General features: G+C 38.8%; 2 protein-coding genes across 2 annotated transcripts in view; one reads left to right on the top strand and one right to left on the bottom strand.

Moving 5' to 3' along the window:
- Positions 1–15,541, top strand: part of LOC117419878 (protein Wnt-5b-like) — an 87,198-nt gene that overhangs the window by 34,797 nt on the left and 36,860 nt on the right. The gene's annotated exons all lie outside the window — the stretch shown is intronic.
- Positions 10,221–12,784, bottom strand: LOC117419877 (F-box/LRR-repeat protein 14). The gene has a single exon (XM_034033204.3). It carries the CDS (start codon positions 12,774–12,776, stop codon positions 11,574–11,576), a length of 1,203 nt encoding a protein of 400 aa, XP_033889095.1. The 5' UTR covers positions 12,777–12,784; the 3' UTR covers positions 10,221–11,573.

Below are 15,541 nucleotides of genomic sequence, written 5' to 3'. Positions count from 1 at the left end.
ACAGTAAAGATCTATAGTGAGCAAAGTGTCTAAATAGAGTAAAATTAATGATAAAGGAGTCAGAAATTGTACTTATCTGCCATACTGCTTGTTTGAGTGGCGTGCACATGCAATGCAAAACTATGTAACATTTCACCTGATATTTAACAAGTCATTTTAAAAGACTAAAAATACCAAGATAAAAAGATAAAGCCTGCTACTGTGTTTAATATATATATATATATATATAATATATAAAATGAGGAACTGTGGCAGTGTGCCCCGCCCATGTGTGGATTTTGTGTTATGTGTTCCGTGTGGTGTGTTAATGTTGGTGCATAGGTATTGGTGCACAGGATATATATAAAGTCTGTGTAGCACGAGTGATTTAAAATATATAGTTTTTAGGCACGGGGATGCATAATCACTTCACATGCAGATAAAGTATGTGAGCGCGGGATTGCACAAATTAGTTCACGTGCTGGGATTCAAGTAAATAATTAATTAGTAGGTAGCCTCTGTTTATGCTGCCGAAGGGAGCACGGCGCACATCAGCCCCACCACCTCTGCCAGAGGAGCCGGCATCCTTTCCACTACCTCCTCTCCACACCTGTTCTCCACTCAACCCCAAGTGAGTAAAACGTGCATCTATATATACTGTTGTGCCGGGATTCAATTACCAATTAATTATTCACTTGAATCCCAGCACGTGAACTAATTTGTGCAATCCCCGTGCTCACATACTTTATCTGCATGTGAAGTGATTATGCATCCCCGTGCACCAATACCTATACACCAACATTAACACACCACACGCAACATAAAACACACAAAATCCACACATGGGCGGGGCACACTGCCACAGGAACATTTATCTTTTCAATTGATTCCTGGTTTCTGCAATCATGGGAGAGTCATTAAATCATATATATGAGACACAGGGATTGGAAGCTGCTGGGAGACGGACCTCTTTGAAATAGAAAGTATGAGTGGTATAAATAGGTGATGACAAGCTTTCTGTGGCAAGGCAGCTTTGGTGCGATTTTGTAAACATTATAGTGAATGCAAAGGCCCACTCTATATTGCATTTGTTTAAACCTTTTATTTTGGCTATCATTGGTTATTTGTTCCTGTTGTGTTATTTGTGTAATACATTTGCACATTAGCTCTTAAACTGCAGCTTTCCAGCTTCCGAGTCTCCTTCCTGTCAGTAACAGCTTGGGCCGTGACGCTATCCCGTCACACTATCATATATGATTTAATTCCAACATGTTATGTCATACATAAACTACATTCTTCCTGTGTCACTATTCATAGGGTCTGACATCACCTATAATACTGTCTGTCATTACTTGTTCCATACTTTTTTTTTTTAATACCTATAATGGCATTAGCTGAAACGGAGTGCTTTAAAAACACTGATACATTAAATACAGTAGGTTTCGCGTTTGGATATTGCAGATAGCCAGGAAGCTTAGGGAAACATACTGCTTGTTTGTTTTGTATTATCTTCGTTTGCTGTAATCTCTAGAAGATTCTCACTTTGATTTACTGTACCTCCTGCTGGGAGAGGTTTGTGTTTCCTGCAAAATATGACACAAGTTCCACTGGGTCTCAGAATTCTAATCACTAAACCAACCCTCTCCACAACTGGCACTAATTGGCATCCATTTTGACAGGTGGGGTCAAAGGGCATAGAGTGCAGAGCGATAAGCTGCCATGACAGCAGTGGATTCTGGGGGGGAGGGGCAGTACAGTGGAAGCAAATGAGCAAGTCTTGGTGTCTGCCACTAAGTATCTGACACTTCAGAGCTCTGTGTTCACAGCTCCCTAACAGACATATCCTATACCTTAAACAGGACATTACTAATAAAAAAAACAGCCTCACTACACACACATCTCTAATAAGAAGAGGCAGTTACTGCACCAAATGCTGGGTTTGCTAGAAAATGGTAAATTAAAAAAGAAAACAACTTTTTTATTTTTTAGATTTTTTCCTTGCTGAAAATGAAATACAGGCTGCGAGCTGAAATGCGAGCTGGAATGTGTTAAGAATGAAGAGAATGACTGGATTTTCCTGTCTGGAGTTTTACGCGCTCCTGAAGTAGGCCTCCTATTTAAAGCAGCTGCTTGCACAATAAAATATTTTTTTTTGTGCACAATTAAACTAAAACCAAAATAAACAAGACTAAAAAAATGACATCCTGCTGTCGATAGGGATTCGTTATCATGATCCATCTTCGTAGACAGCTGTTTTTTGTCTTTCTTACTGTGACCTACCGATTGACGTTTCCATTGTTGATGTAATAAACTGTAAGAAAGCTCACTGATTTCCTCCCACGCTGCATGCAAAAAGGTTACAAAATCTTGACCTGACTTACCAAGCATGCCAAACTGCACCAATGCCAACAGAGTTCTTGGGATCTCAAATCTTGTAATCTTGGTCTGCAGTGCTTTCTGATTCTTTAAGCATGTAGCCTGAAAACTGAGCAAGGCTGCATATCATTTATATGTTGCTTTATGTCTGTGAAAAAATGATATGCTGAACCCAAGTTCTCTAGTGCAAGAGTTATACAAACAAAATATGTTGGGTTTGATTAGTTAAAATATGAAATATACAGAGTCAACTCTTTCGACTGAAAATATTCTCCCGGTTGTCTAAAGGTTGCGTATGATGGAATCCACACGTCCATGCTGAGGTGTCACCAAGTCCAATTTGTCAGCCATGAGAAATCTTTTAGCAAAATTAAATTGGTTATTGCTTCAGGTCTATAACAAAGGTCCCTAAAACACATTTTTATTGAAAATTTAAAATAAAAGCACTGCATTTTCTACCGAGGGCAAGACGCGGTCACATTTCCAAGTCCATGGTTTATGTACGACATGGACTGGATGCCCACAGTGGAAAAACCAGGCCCAATCATCTCCAGTGTGAGGAGGTGCATCCATAAGGGTTCAGCAGAATTTACTCCAATCCTGTATTCAACAATCTCTCTGCAATTACCTGAAATAGAGAACACTGACATAGCATTTGTGCTGCACATTGAGAAAGGCATGCATGACCTAGATCCATTTAACAGTACAGAATTGTATACAGTTTAGAAAAACTAAAAGAAACTATTAGAACACCATAGTGCTGAATTTAAAAATGAGTCATTTTTAATGTCTTTTTCAATGTGGAAGACATTGAAAAAGACTTCTAGTTCAAATGTTTGGTGCTGTTAGAGCCAGTGGTTTGCTGTTTCAGGAAACTTGATGCTAGTTGAGGAGCTGGTTAAGATATAACTGTTTGAGTCATTCCAGGTTCTACTGTGAGCTTAGCAAGACCCATCTGAGCTTGTGACCTCTTGAGTTTGACGTAATTAAAACCAGGAACAACGCTCACCACTACACAGTGGGAGTCTTGTCCACCACTGGACCAACATTTTACAGTTTACAATGCAGCACCTTAATAGGCATTTCCTGTAAACTGTTATCAATGTAACAAAAACGCCATTTAGAAAAATAGGCGATTCCTTTTTTTCTGCTGTAAATTGTGCCTGGATATATTATTTATCCTCTTGCTGTAGCAAACGTTACACCCTATTCACACTACCTAAATAATGCAAGTTCATCAAGTAAATGGCAATCACATGGTGTGGCAGAGCAGCCCTACTGGTGTAAATAGTGTGTGTGTGTGGGGGGATGTAAGGTTGGCAGGGGTGGGGTTAAATCTGTCCCTGCCAAAAATCACAGGTGTGGCCATTCCCCAATTAGGTCATGGAGCGCTAATTGAGGAGTGGCCACATGTATAAAAAGGAAGCAAAATCCTTTGTTTGTTGGAGGAGTTTGGCTGTGATTTTTGTATTGTTTTGCAATGGGGGTAGTGAAGGCAGGTGCCCAGCCTACAAGTGTGCTGTTCTTTTGTTTAAACCTTTTATTTTGGCCTTGTGCCGGGTTTTGTTTGTTCCTGTTTGTTTTTGTGCTTAATAAAAGTGTGCATACACACTTCACCTGCAGCATTCTGTCGCTAGGTCTAATTACTGGGCCGTGACGCTACCCTGTCTGGTTTCAACGCATGTTGATCATGCATTATTTAGGTACTGTAAAAGGGTATTTTAGCATAAATGTATGCAGGTGACACACAGGTTTCAAAAAGGGGGAGGAAGCTCGGGTCCCTAACCGCTGAAACTACATGGCTGTCAAAAAGGCCTGCATTCTGAAAATGAAGAGTGCACAGATGGGTTAGCTGTGGCAGGATGCAGTAAATAATCACATAGTTCTACTCTTTGTGTAAATGTGACCAGGGCTCTGTGACATAGCAATTTAAAATAGATACTGCATCCCTCCAGAGAAACATCTTGTAAATAAGTAGCTCTTAAAATGTGACATGAAAAAAACACGAAAAACATTACAGGAAAGGTCATGTGGTACTACCCAATACAAGTCTTCAGTGACTAGAGCCCTGTTATAAAGTGCAAACAGAAAATGCACTCCCTCTCTTTTACATTCATCTGAGCTTCTCGAAAAAGAAATGTTTCCAATTATAAATGCACCATCTTAAGTCTTTAATGCAGGAGCAGTGCTGCCTGGTTGTGTAAATGAAAAGTTAGAGTTTAAAGACAGATCTGCTACAGTATTTATGGTATACCCAAGTCCAAAAAAAATCATCTCCAGCCAATCACTGCAGCACTATTACCACTATAACAAAACAAGTACAGAGGCTCGCCCTTTTTTATGTTGTCGGAGCCGTAGGTAAAAGACTTGTGTACCCCCTTATAACAAGAACAAGCTCTGGTGTAATGGCATTATAGGGCAAATGGGAGCCAAGACCTTATAACCTGTTTCGTGTTAATGAGGGATAATGAGGGAGCACAATACTAGATGCCAAGCAACAACAATGGAAAGGGATCACTTATTGATTATCAGAAAACACCTCACTATTTAGCAAATTGAATCCATTTTTATGAATACAATTTTGCTCATATCATTACTGTAGACACTTGCCTTGAACCCGCTTGGCAAATGGACGAGACAAAATCGGGAACCCCCCATGGGAATAAGTTAGCCAAGGGGTAGCTGCTGCAAGGGTGGGGAAAGGGGAGGTGGCAAAAAGAGGAAGGCATTGGCTGTTTTTATACTTGGCTGACCAATTAGGTAAATTATGTGTGTGGGGGGTTTTCCCTCCAAAATAAAGCTCTAAAAAGGTCATGAGGCAGTATTTTTTCTTGATAGACTCTCATACCAAGAATGCCTACACTGTGAAGCTATAGCCCCTAACACTGCTGAATTCCATAAGCTAAAGTCCCTAGAACCTACTCATGGGCTTGGAGAGTATAAAAACCTACAAGCAAAACTAAATGTGCAATAGACCTAACTGTGTGCAACTTGTTTGGTGTTTTTTTGTTTTTTTAACTGTAGGCAGAAAGGCGGCTAACAACAGTTTATTAAAAGTAGCTGAGGTAGTGGCCTCTATTGTATTGTATTGTTTTTGTAAAACAAATCCAGTTACAGAGAAACTTGTGAATGGTTTAAAAAAAAAAGTTTTATAGAAAGTAAAAAATAAACAAGCGCTATATCCTCTCCTTCAGCAAAAGAATGTGTGCAATCAGGACTCACCCTAGCTCTGAGACACACCGATGCGCTGAATCATGCAGAATAGAGAAAGGCCACCCCCAGGGGAAACATGCACTAAACTTGACCCAACTGGTTTCTTTTTGCTCTGCACAAACCACGGGACCTGCGGCTCTCTTCCTGTTTTAAACACATCAATTTACAGCTGACAGTTTCCAGTACAGAACAAACACTCAGGCTTTAAAAAAGCAAGGGGAGTGGGTAGCTGTGCTGAAACAAAATAAAACCATTGTGTGAATTTTAAAAAAAGCCAAGTCAAAGTTCACAATTGTAATAAAATAATGATATAAAAATATAGTTTGGCAAAAAAAACAACATTATCCTCATAAAGCAACATTTGAGACATCTGAATTCCATTTTACTGGAGACCCACTACTTACAAGACAGACACTTGGATTGGTGAGGACCTAACCCAATAAAAACTCACAATACCAAACCTTGCACCCTCAGACATCCCATTCCCTGCTTACTAACCAATCAGCTGCTGCCCCTAATGACTGACATGAATAGAAGCTAATCATTGGCACTTGATTGACTTTGGGTTTAAAATACATATTTGCTCTTTGGGAATGGGGGTTCAGCTAAGCCAAGTATCTTTAAAATGCACAAAAGCAATGTAAATTAACCATACCTGTTTATACTTCATAAACACTTAAGTGTGCGATGGAAATATCCTAAATCTAGTACTTCAAATTATTATTTTCTTAACTTTTAAAAATGTATTATATTTGATCACTCTAGACTTTTGGCCAGTGGTTACAATAATGGGACAGTGAAACAGTATATTCTCCCCCCAGACGACATCCGTACTGGAAGTTGACAAGGTTAGAATCGAAAATACAGACTGCATCTGAAGGCGTCTCAGGTCAATGTGAAGGGTTAAATCTTGCACAAGGAGTTTCCTTTACACATGAAGTATCTGAAGCGATTAGAGTTTCTAGCTGTTGAAAAAGACTTACCTGCACATAAAGCAGCACCTAAAGGGATTCTAAACAATCCCACAGTCCAAATGCAAGGCTTTCATCAACAGAGTAAATAAGCAACTAACAACTAGGGGAGCAAAACCAGAAATTACCAAGGGTGGAGTGAAAGTGAAAAGACCACAGATTTCAGGTCATTCCCAGTTAGAACTTGCCACATTAAAAGATTGGGCTCAAATTTGATCCGGTGGAAATGTTCTTGTTTTTGTTCTGGAAGAAAACATTAAAAAAGGTGCCAACGAAGGATTACAAAAAACATGTTCTGAAGCATAATACCTGCATTGCTTTGCAGTTGGCCTTTTTTTTTAAATCCTGATAGTTCACTTCCTGTGTATCACAGTTCCTGAAAGGGGCAACGATCTTTACTATCCATAGTCCCCCCCGACCCCCTCCCTGAGAAACTAAAATGGGGGGGGGGGTCCGCTATCTACCCCGCTTCTCAAAATTATTTATTTATTTGTAATTTGAAATGCATATTTTTACAGTAAAATATTTGAGGACAAATAACAATCTGTAATCTATTCAGGCTTCAGCTAGAATCTTGCAACTCAGCCATCAGTTCAACACCTGACCTTGATATGCAGAGATGCATTTTGACAGCTTTTGGCTGCAGTAACACTTCAAACATCTGTAAATATCAGGCCTTTATTAAAGGCAGAAGCAGATACATGGGTTCAGCTTCCTGTACTAACTTGTCTTTGTTTTGGTGTCAAAAACATTGAACTCAACTACATTTTTACAGTCAAACTCTGACTCACATATTCCATTGCTGAATAATGCAGTTGGTTTTCAGGTTATTTAATTTAGAAATTCCTTGGTAAATAAGCTATAAATATGAAATAAAACACTTTATAAATACTAAAAAAAACTAGAAATAAATCCAATGAGAAATGTTTTGACTGAGATAGACTTTTAGTTGAAAGGTTTGTCACTGAATTTACTAAGTGTACAAAACACTGAGAAAGACTTTTAGCTGAAACGTTAGTCAATATTGAGTTCACAAAGTTTTTTTTTTTTTTTTAGTACTTCTAAAAAAATACCTAGGTTAAATTTAAAATAGTCTCCCTTAACAACCATGTTCATTTTTACACTGCAGTTTGAAACAGTTGAGAATAATACTTCCAGTTTAGGGTACTTTGTGCTCTACTTGATCAGAAGGCAGACTGTGCTACTGTACCTGAGCAAAACAGACACAGGACTAACTGCAGAAGTAGTGCTCCAACACTGCATCTTCGAGCTCAAAACTAAACAGAATTTTGAACCCCCTAAAATTGTTTTTGTTAGACATGTAAGAACAGGCTAATAGTATACTGTTACCTTTTTAATTACCGGTATGTAAAAAAATAGTTTTAACAACACATGCACTTTTTAAAACAGTCAAATTCTAGTAAGCCTGGTATTGTGTAGTCTAGAAAACATACTAGCTTTATTTAGTACCTTTAAAAGCCATTTCAAGATGTCCCTTATTTGTCTGTATGGTGTTTACAATTATTCCGAATGGTGCTGGGTTCTGCTGCCCCCACCTACTCTATATGTATATAGACAGACAGTAGGTGAGTCGAAAAGTCACATTGTCACATGATCTGAATGAGGAAGGCTGTTCAGTCCTTGCACCTGGGGATGCTGCAGACCAGTCAGGTAAAAATGGAAATAACTCAATGTTGAACAATAGAATCCACAGCGACTCTGAATGATTAAGGGGAATGTAAAATCACAGTTAATTACATTTGACGCTACCTACTGTTAAATAATGCCAAGGAACATTATAAACATTAAGGGACCCACTTTGAATGCAATTACATTGGTGTTTCGAGTAGATTCATGCAATGTTTCTGAGAATAAGCATTTGCCTTTACACTTACATCAAAATAGGGCCCCAGCAAATTGCCAAGATCAGGACAAAGCTTAAAGGCACAGTACACCACAGAAAGTTTAAAATAGAATGTATATATGTGTTGCAATGTCTGTATGCAATTCCTGTAGAATGTTACAAGTCATACAAAAACACAAATCAATTTTGCTTTGTTTCCTGAGTTAACTCAAAGCTGGAAGAGGCTCTATAATCTCCTTCAAGCAGTAGCGTGACTGTGTCGATCTGGGTTTAGACTCACACAGTGACAAGGTTTCAAACAGGTTTTTTTGGGCCCGTAAACAGACAGGACTATCAACAACATTTTCCAAAGGCTAGATTATAAAAGAATATAGTGCACCTACGCACAGGAATTGTATTTTAATGTGAAAATCAACACGTTGTGTAGCTTTAGGTTTAAAAATACACTGTGTACGTAAGTTAAAGTAGCACAGAGAATGCAAACATGATCCCTGTGAGACAGAAAGTTATGAGGCTGGTCCAAGATACTAAATCCTGAAAGACTTGGGACTTCTGTGGAAACCTACAGGATTACCAACTTGTATTTTTTGTTCACAATAAATAATAACCTGCTTTTTATTAAAGAAAAACAACATGTAAAGTTTTTCCTTTAACACTCCCCTCTTCAGCCAAAACTGTGCATTTGATTCACGACTCTCGTTAAAGTATTTGCTATGAGATACATAAGTTATTTGAAGCTGCAGTGTCAACACAATCACGTTTTAATTTTACGCACAAATATAATTCTTGTGAGTCTCTTCGCTAACAGCCTTCCATTGTTAGCAGCCTCAATGCAACACAAAACAGACAGTGTTGAGCAGTTGGGTTGCAGGGCCCAATGGTGGTTTTAACTATAGTGAAAAAACACTTACCCCCCCTTCTCGCTAGTTCCAATGCCACTTAGTAATCCAGAACTACCAAGACTATTCATTCATGACATTTGAAGCTGTTTTACATCTTAGAAATCACAATAAAAATATAAAATCTATGAAATAGTGGAGTTTGTTATACTGATAACATTTTACAGGATTACAGAAGATATTTTGAAAACAGGTTTATAAAAAGAAAAAAATACTGGGTCACTGGATTCTTATCTTCAGTCTAACTCAATTAAGTTGTCACCCACTGACTGTGTTGCTTAGGGAAGAGAAGGTAACTCCCAACTCCCCCTGGCCCTGCTACATCTCCCTAGTAAGCAGCTTCAATACTCCAAGAGATGGTGTGTGGAATGTTAGTGTGTGTGTGTGAAGTGGGAAGGGGTGGAGAGTGTCAAGAACAATAACTCCTCCTCAGGACACTCTGTCTCACAGACTTGGTATGCATGACTGAGCAAGAAGGGAAAATGAAAACCTGGCTTCTTAACTTTAGGAAACAATGGCTACAGCCTAGACTTTCTTTTTCACCACTCTAGAGTATTTTATTCCTCATAATGAAACCTCAATGTCTCACTTTCCATACCCGTTCACTTATTTGCATACCCGTTAAAAGCCCCATGCTGTTACGCTTTCACAGTCCTGGCTGGGTTAATTTAGCTTCAACTATACATTTATTTTGTTGGACTATAAATGGCAGCTGCTAATTTACTTCTCGTCCATTTTAATGTCTTTGATAAAAAATAAAGTGCAAAAATAAAATATTTGAATGCTGTATAAATCATAGTATGTGGCCATTTCAAATTGTTAACGTACACAAACAAACATTGTACCTGTTATTAAACAAGCCTCAATTAAAATTATATATATATATATATATATATATATATATGACAGGCTCCCTTGAGAAAGATATGTACAACATATCGAAACGTTGGGCAGCTGGCTCTTTGAGCTAAAATAAGCCTAAAAATGAAAAATAAAGGAATCAACACAAGCGTTTTTTTTTTTCTCCAAAACATACTTCATATTTCCCGTCTTTATTATATAAATATCAGATTTTTTTAAGGTTTACTGTAAGAATATAAAACGATTTCATTTTGTATTTCAGTTTTTAGATTTAGTTTTTTTTTTGTTTTTTGTTTTTTTTTAACAAAATTCACATTACAGTACAATCCCATCAGTAGCTGGTCAGCAGGACTTCGTTGTTGCATGTGTCAACATCAGTACAGAACAGAAGCCTGACAGGCATTTGCTTGTTATTAGCCCACACAAATCAATAATTTCTTCTTCAGTTAAATCTCATCTTTTTTTCACCCCATTTTGTTTTAACCAAAACACGGCCTAGCACTAGATGAATCCACCTATTTTAATTATTTATTTTGTAATTATTTATTTATTTATTTTAACAAGAAACCAACCGGTTTCTAATGCGAGACCGTACTGTTGACAAGTGCAACCACCCGCTAAGCAAGAAACAACGGACTTAAAAATGGGCCAATTTTTAAAAATCACTTCAATTTGAAGTATGGTGCTCTGGATTACAGCTTTTAATTATAAAATCTGCTTATATATACGACAAAAGGATAGCTGAAGTGTTCCCTTATCATTCAAAGCATTCATTAAAGGCTGTGCTACAACAAGAAAACAGGCTTGTAAGCAAATTCAGTCATGGGATTTGTTTTAGTTTTGCATACACTTTTTTTTCGTTTTTAAATCTACGTTATGTGCTTCGAAACAGAACTAAATCGATTAAAACAACTATATATAAAAGGGAAGAACAAAAAGCAAAAGGTAGTTTAATTTTTTTTTTTTTAAGTCTGGAGCGACAGACTGTGGGGGATGGGAATTCTTTCAATCTAGGCACAATTTCATTCCTCAGTCTTTTTTCTAAAAGAAATTACAGGGTTAAAAATAAAAAACACGAGGTAGCCTAAAATGTTTGTTTTCAGAAATATTACATTTGTGGGATCTGTTTTTCTTTTTTCTTTTTTTTAAACAATAAAATGGCTTCAAATATTTAAAAAGTTTAAAACAATGGATTACTGGAGAAATAATGGCATCTTTTCTGTTTAAAATTACAGGCACAGACAGAATAAAAGCCATGAAAAAAAAATGTTTTGATTTTGCAGTGTTAGAAAATAAGTCACAGTTTTGAAGTTTTACAATGTTATTCAAATATTAACTCCTTCCAACTTGAAGTCCGACCAATAGGAGATCATTATTTGAGTGTTTACCCCCACCCCCCCCTTGCAAATTTCACCTCACTTTTTCGCTCTCTGTCATCTGCCAGAGTCCCAGGTTCAAAACTTTAAGGCAGGGGAGCTGCGTTATCCTCTCTAGCCCCCTTTTAGTGATTTTTGTACATCCATAAAGGTCTATGCCCGTGAGCTGCGTTAAATGGTCGGCAATGAGCTCAAGCCCTTTGTCTGTGATCCGAACGCACTGGCCGATGTTTAGGGTCCTCAATTCGTGCATCTGCCGCACCATCCTGTTGATGCCATCGTCACTGATGTGACAGGAGCACAGGGACAAAGATTTGAGCTGGTACAAACCCTGGGCGATGTACGCCAAGCTTTGGTCGCCGATCTTGTCGCAGAAGGAGACGTCCAGCCCGGACAGCCTCAGCGTGCCCATGGCCAGGTGCATGATGCCAGTGTCACTGATGTTGTCGCAGGACCTCAAGTTGAGGCTCCAGAGGCTGGTCATGTGGGACAGGTGGATCATGCCCGCGTCCGAGATGCCACCACAGAAGCTCAAGTTGAGCACTTTGAGCTTGGCCAGGCCTTTGGAGATGTGCTTGAGCGACAGGTCCGTCAACTTCTGGCAGTCCTGCAGCGTCAGGTATTCCAAGTTCAGGCAGCCCTCGGCCGCGCTCCGGGTCATGCCAGCCAGGTGACCGATGCCAACGTCGGAGACGTGCCTGCAGCTGCGCAGGTTGAGGCTCTTGAGTCTGTGCAAGCCCCACGCTATCAGCAGCAGCCCGGTGTTGGTGATATTGCTACAGCCCCCAAGCTCCAGAACTTCCAAGCTCTTCAGATACTGGGCGATCCTCCCGAGGCTGGAGTCCGTGATCTGCTTGCACAGGCTGAGGTTCAGGACGCGCAGAGACGGGATTTCCTGCACGAAAGCGTGTCCAAGGCCGTTGTCGGTTAAGTTGTAGCAGCCACTGAGGTTTAGACTCTCGATATTTGGCATCCCCTGGATCACGTAGCTCAGGCTGCGCCGCAGGCTGAGAATCTGCACTCTCCGGATTCCCCGGGCCTGTAGGCTCGGGAACAGGGAAGGGTTGGCCCTCCTTAAATGTAACTTCGCTTCCACCCCTCGCCAGACCGACTTGTGGTAAGCAGCGTCCCTCCAAGCCGTACAGACCTGAGCAACCCTGCCTTTGTCCCTGACATCCAAGTAACTGAAGATCATAGCTAAAATCTCCGGAAAGAGGCACGAAATGTGCGTCTCCATTTTAAATAATCATAAAAAAAAATGCTTCGTATTTGTTTTTGTTTTTTGATCAGCCAACCGCTTCTCAGACTCGCCCCTTTATAATCCAAGAAAACGACTATTTTTTATAATCTTTACCGTTTCTTTTTTTCATATACTCTCAGTATATATATATGCGATATTCGACCAATTCCACGTCCCACGTGATCCGTCTGGGTTGCGCAGTAGGATTCAAATGCAAAAGCCCCCAAAAAGCCAGTCCCAATGCAATCCTCACCGAAAGAAAAAGAAAACACGCACACTGGCGATCACACCGCACTTTCCACTTCGGTTTCTGGTGCCCATTCTCGTTCTCCCCGGGGATCCAAACGGTCGTACATTTTCGAAAACGCTCTTTACAATCCCCTTAATGTAAAACAAATCCGGCCAGTTCAAGCTTATCGTGCTAGTACAATCATAAAAAGCAAAACGTTTTGCTTTGCATTTGTGCTCAGCTCGCACGCATTGGCAAGCTAAGGGGCTTCCTGCTGCCTTTGTCTGATCTTTTCAAACTGACTTGGCAGGGCCGCTAGCACCGCGCCGCCGCGGGGGGATCCATTTCCAACACACTAACTAAATAATATATTGTAGACACTTTAAGGTTGTATTATAAAATCATATCCAGGTTTAAAGATTACTCTTTATCCACAAGGCATATATATGTTTTTATATGGAACTTTAAAAAATGGTATGTTTTGAAATGTACATGTGTTCCTCCCTCCGCTCAAAGCCTGTTGGTTTTTCCAAGCTCAGCTGGAACTGTAAGAATAGTTCCCCTGGAAACCAAGTTCTTACAATTCAGTTCACTTTACCCTTAACCGTTTACCTTCCAGGGCACATTTCATTTTTATTATTTTTTAACTTTACATATTTTGTGGAAGACAGTTTCGACATACATTTTATCTCAGAAATGGCGGTGTACATATATTTAATACTTTATAACAAGAAAGTCAGAGATATTTTAGCGAGAGCATTTTTTAATCCATATATTTTTGTATTTATTCATATCATGTTACTTTAATATTAATAAACACTTTCACTCCTAAATCCGTCAATAGTATTACAACATACATTTATTAAGGGACTTTTAAAACGTACATTACATGCATGTATGTTTTTTTTAATGTTATATTAACAACACTTTTAAACATGTGCTTTTATAATTCACGATTGAGCGTAGCTACAGTATTTCGTTTGAAATAAATCACCTGCTTATATTAGTGTTCGAAGTCTTCTGTAATTTTCACAGTGGTATTAAATTATAAATATATTTATATTATACAATCTATGTGTGTGTGTGTGTGTGTGCATACATACAGAACTTGGGCACAATCTGGAGTCCCTATTTAGTGAAACTCCGCCAAAGTACATGTGATTCATTTTTATTTTAGTAGTGTCTAGTCTGTTTTAATGTATTTCATGTGCCTTTATCTGGGCAAAAATTGTGTTTTCATATTTACATTAAAGTTAAATATAAATTGAGGAAATTCATTTTAAAACAGTCCAGGGACTTCTAAAAGCTCTGTAAGTCTGTCTCAGTTATTTTGTCCTTTGCCTTTAAAGCAAGCACTACAAGTATGGAATCTAGCGTTGTAATCAAATCAGAAAAAAAGTACACTATTAGTAGCAATGTTCATCATTTACTACACTGTCTTGTCTATTTTTTTTCTCTTAGGGAAGCACATAGTCATCTGCTGGCATTATACTTTATACCAGTGGTCCCATTATTATTATTATTATTATTATTATTATTATTATTATTATTATTATTAATTTAGCAGATGCCTTTATCCAAAGTAACTACAAAACCAATGGGGGCCACAAAGCAGTACTATATTCGCAAAACATTTAAAATGACAAGTTTGAAAAGTCTCGGAAACTTGGTTCTAACAAATGCATCTGCAGGAAAGGGAGGGGGTTACAGTTTACCTTGGTCCCAAATGGCTTGATGTCTGCTGACTGCCTGCTACAGCTGTACACAATACAAGGTTATGCTTAGTTGTTTTTAATCACCTATATAACTGGTTAGTGCCTTCGAAGTACATGTTTGTACCTGACGGAGCATTCATTGCTGGCACCCTGGTTGTAAAAAGCTTGGAATTGTCTGAAGCTTGCGACGTATGCAGGTAAATGGACCAAGTCTTTGTGAACGAGTGCCACATGTACATTTACAGGAAGAATATGAGCCAAACATACAACACACTGTACCTAATGAAAGGTCAGGTGATGCCAGACAAAACCTGTGATACAAGGATGTATGTGTGATACAATACCTGGGAGGAATGCACAAAGTATAAACTTGGTTTGGACATTGCATTTTTCATTAGACTTTATTTTCACCATAAATTCCTGTACAGCAGGTATTAGGACCCTATTTGACCCCACACGTGGTCTCAAGCTCTGGTGGCTGGCTTTACCTGAGTCCCTCAATAAACTTTAATTAAAACCATAATGTTGCTATAGCAACGAGTGGTAAGAACTCTGTCAGTCCGCCTACTTTCTCTGACTATATATATGTAGAGTAGGTGGGGCTAGCACAATTGAAAAGACACATTGTAACAAGATTTAAATGGAATGAGGGAGTCTCTTCGATGCACAGCACTTAGGATTCTGCAGACAAGCTGAAAACCAGATAAAGACAGATTTAGAATTAGAATAATTTAGGAGCAGCAGAATGGTTGCAAACACAATCAAATTTTAAGCAACTTTAAGGAGCTTCAAAAGCCGACGAGGAATGCAGGCTGTAT

Source organism: Acipenser ruthenus, chromosome 14, assembly GCF_902713425.1.
Source record: "Acipenser ruthenus chromosome 14, fAciRut3.2 maternal haplotype, whole genome shotgun sequence".
Taxonomy (NCBI): domain Eukaryota; kingdom Metazoa; phylum Chordata; class Actinopteri; order Acipenseriformes; family Acipenseridae; genus Acipenser; species Acipenser ruthenus.
This window is presented reverse-complemented; position numbering and strand designations above follow the sequence as displayed.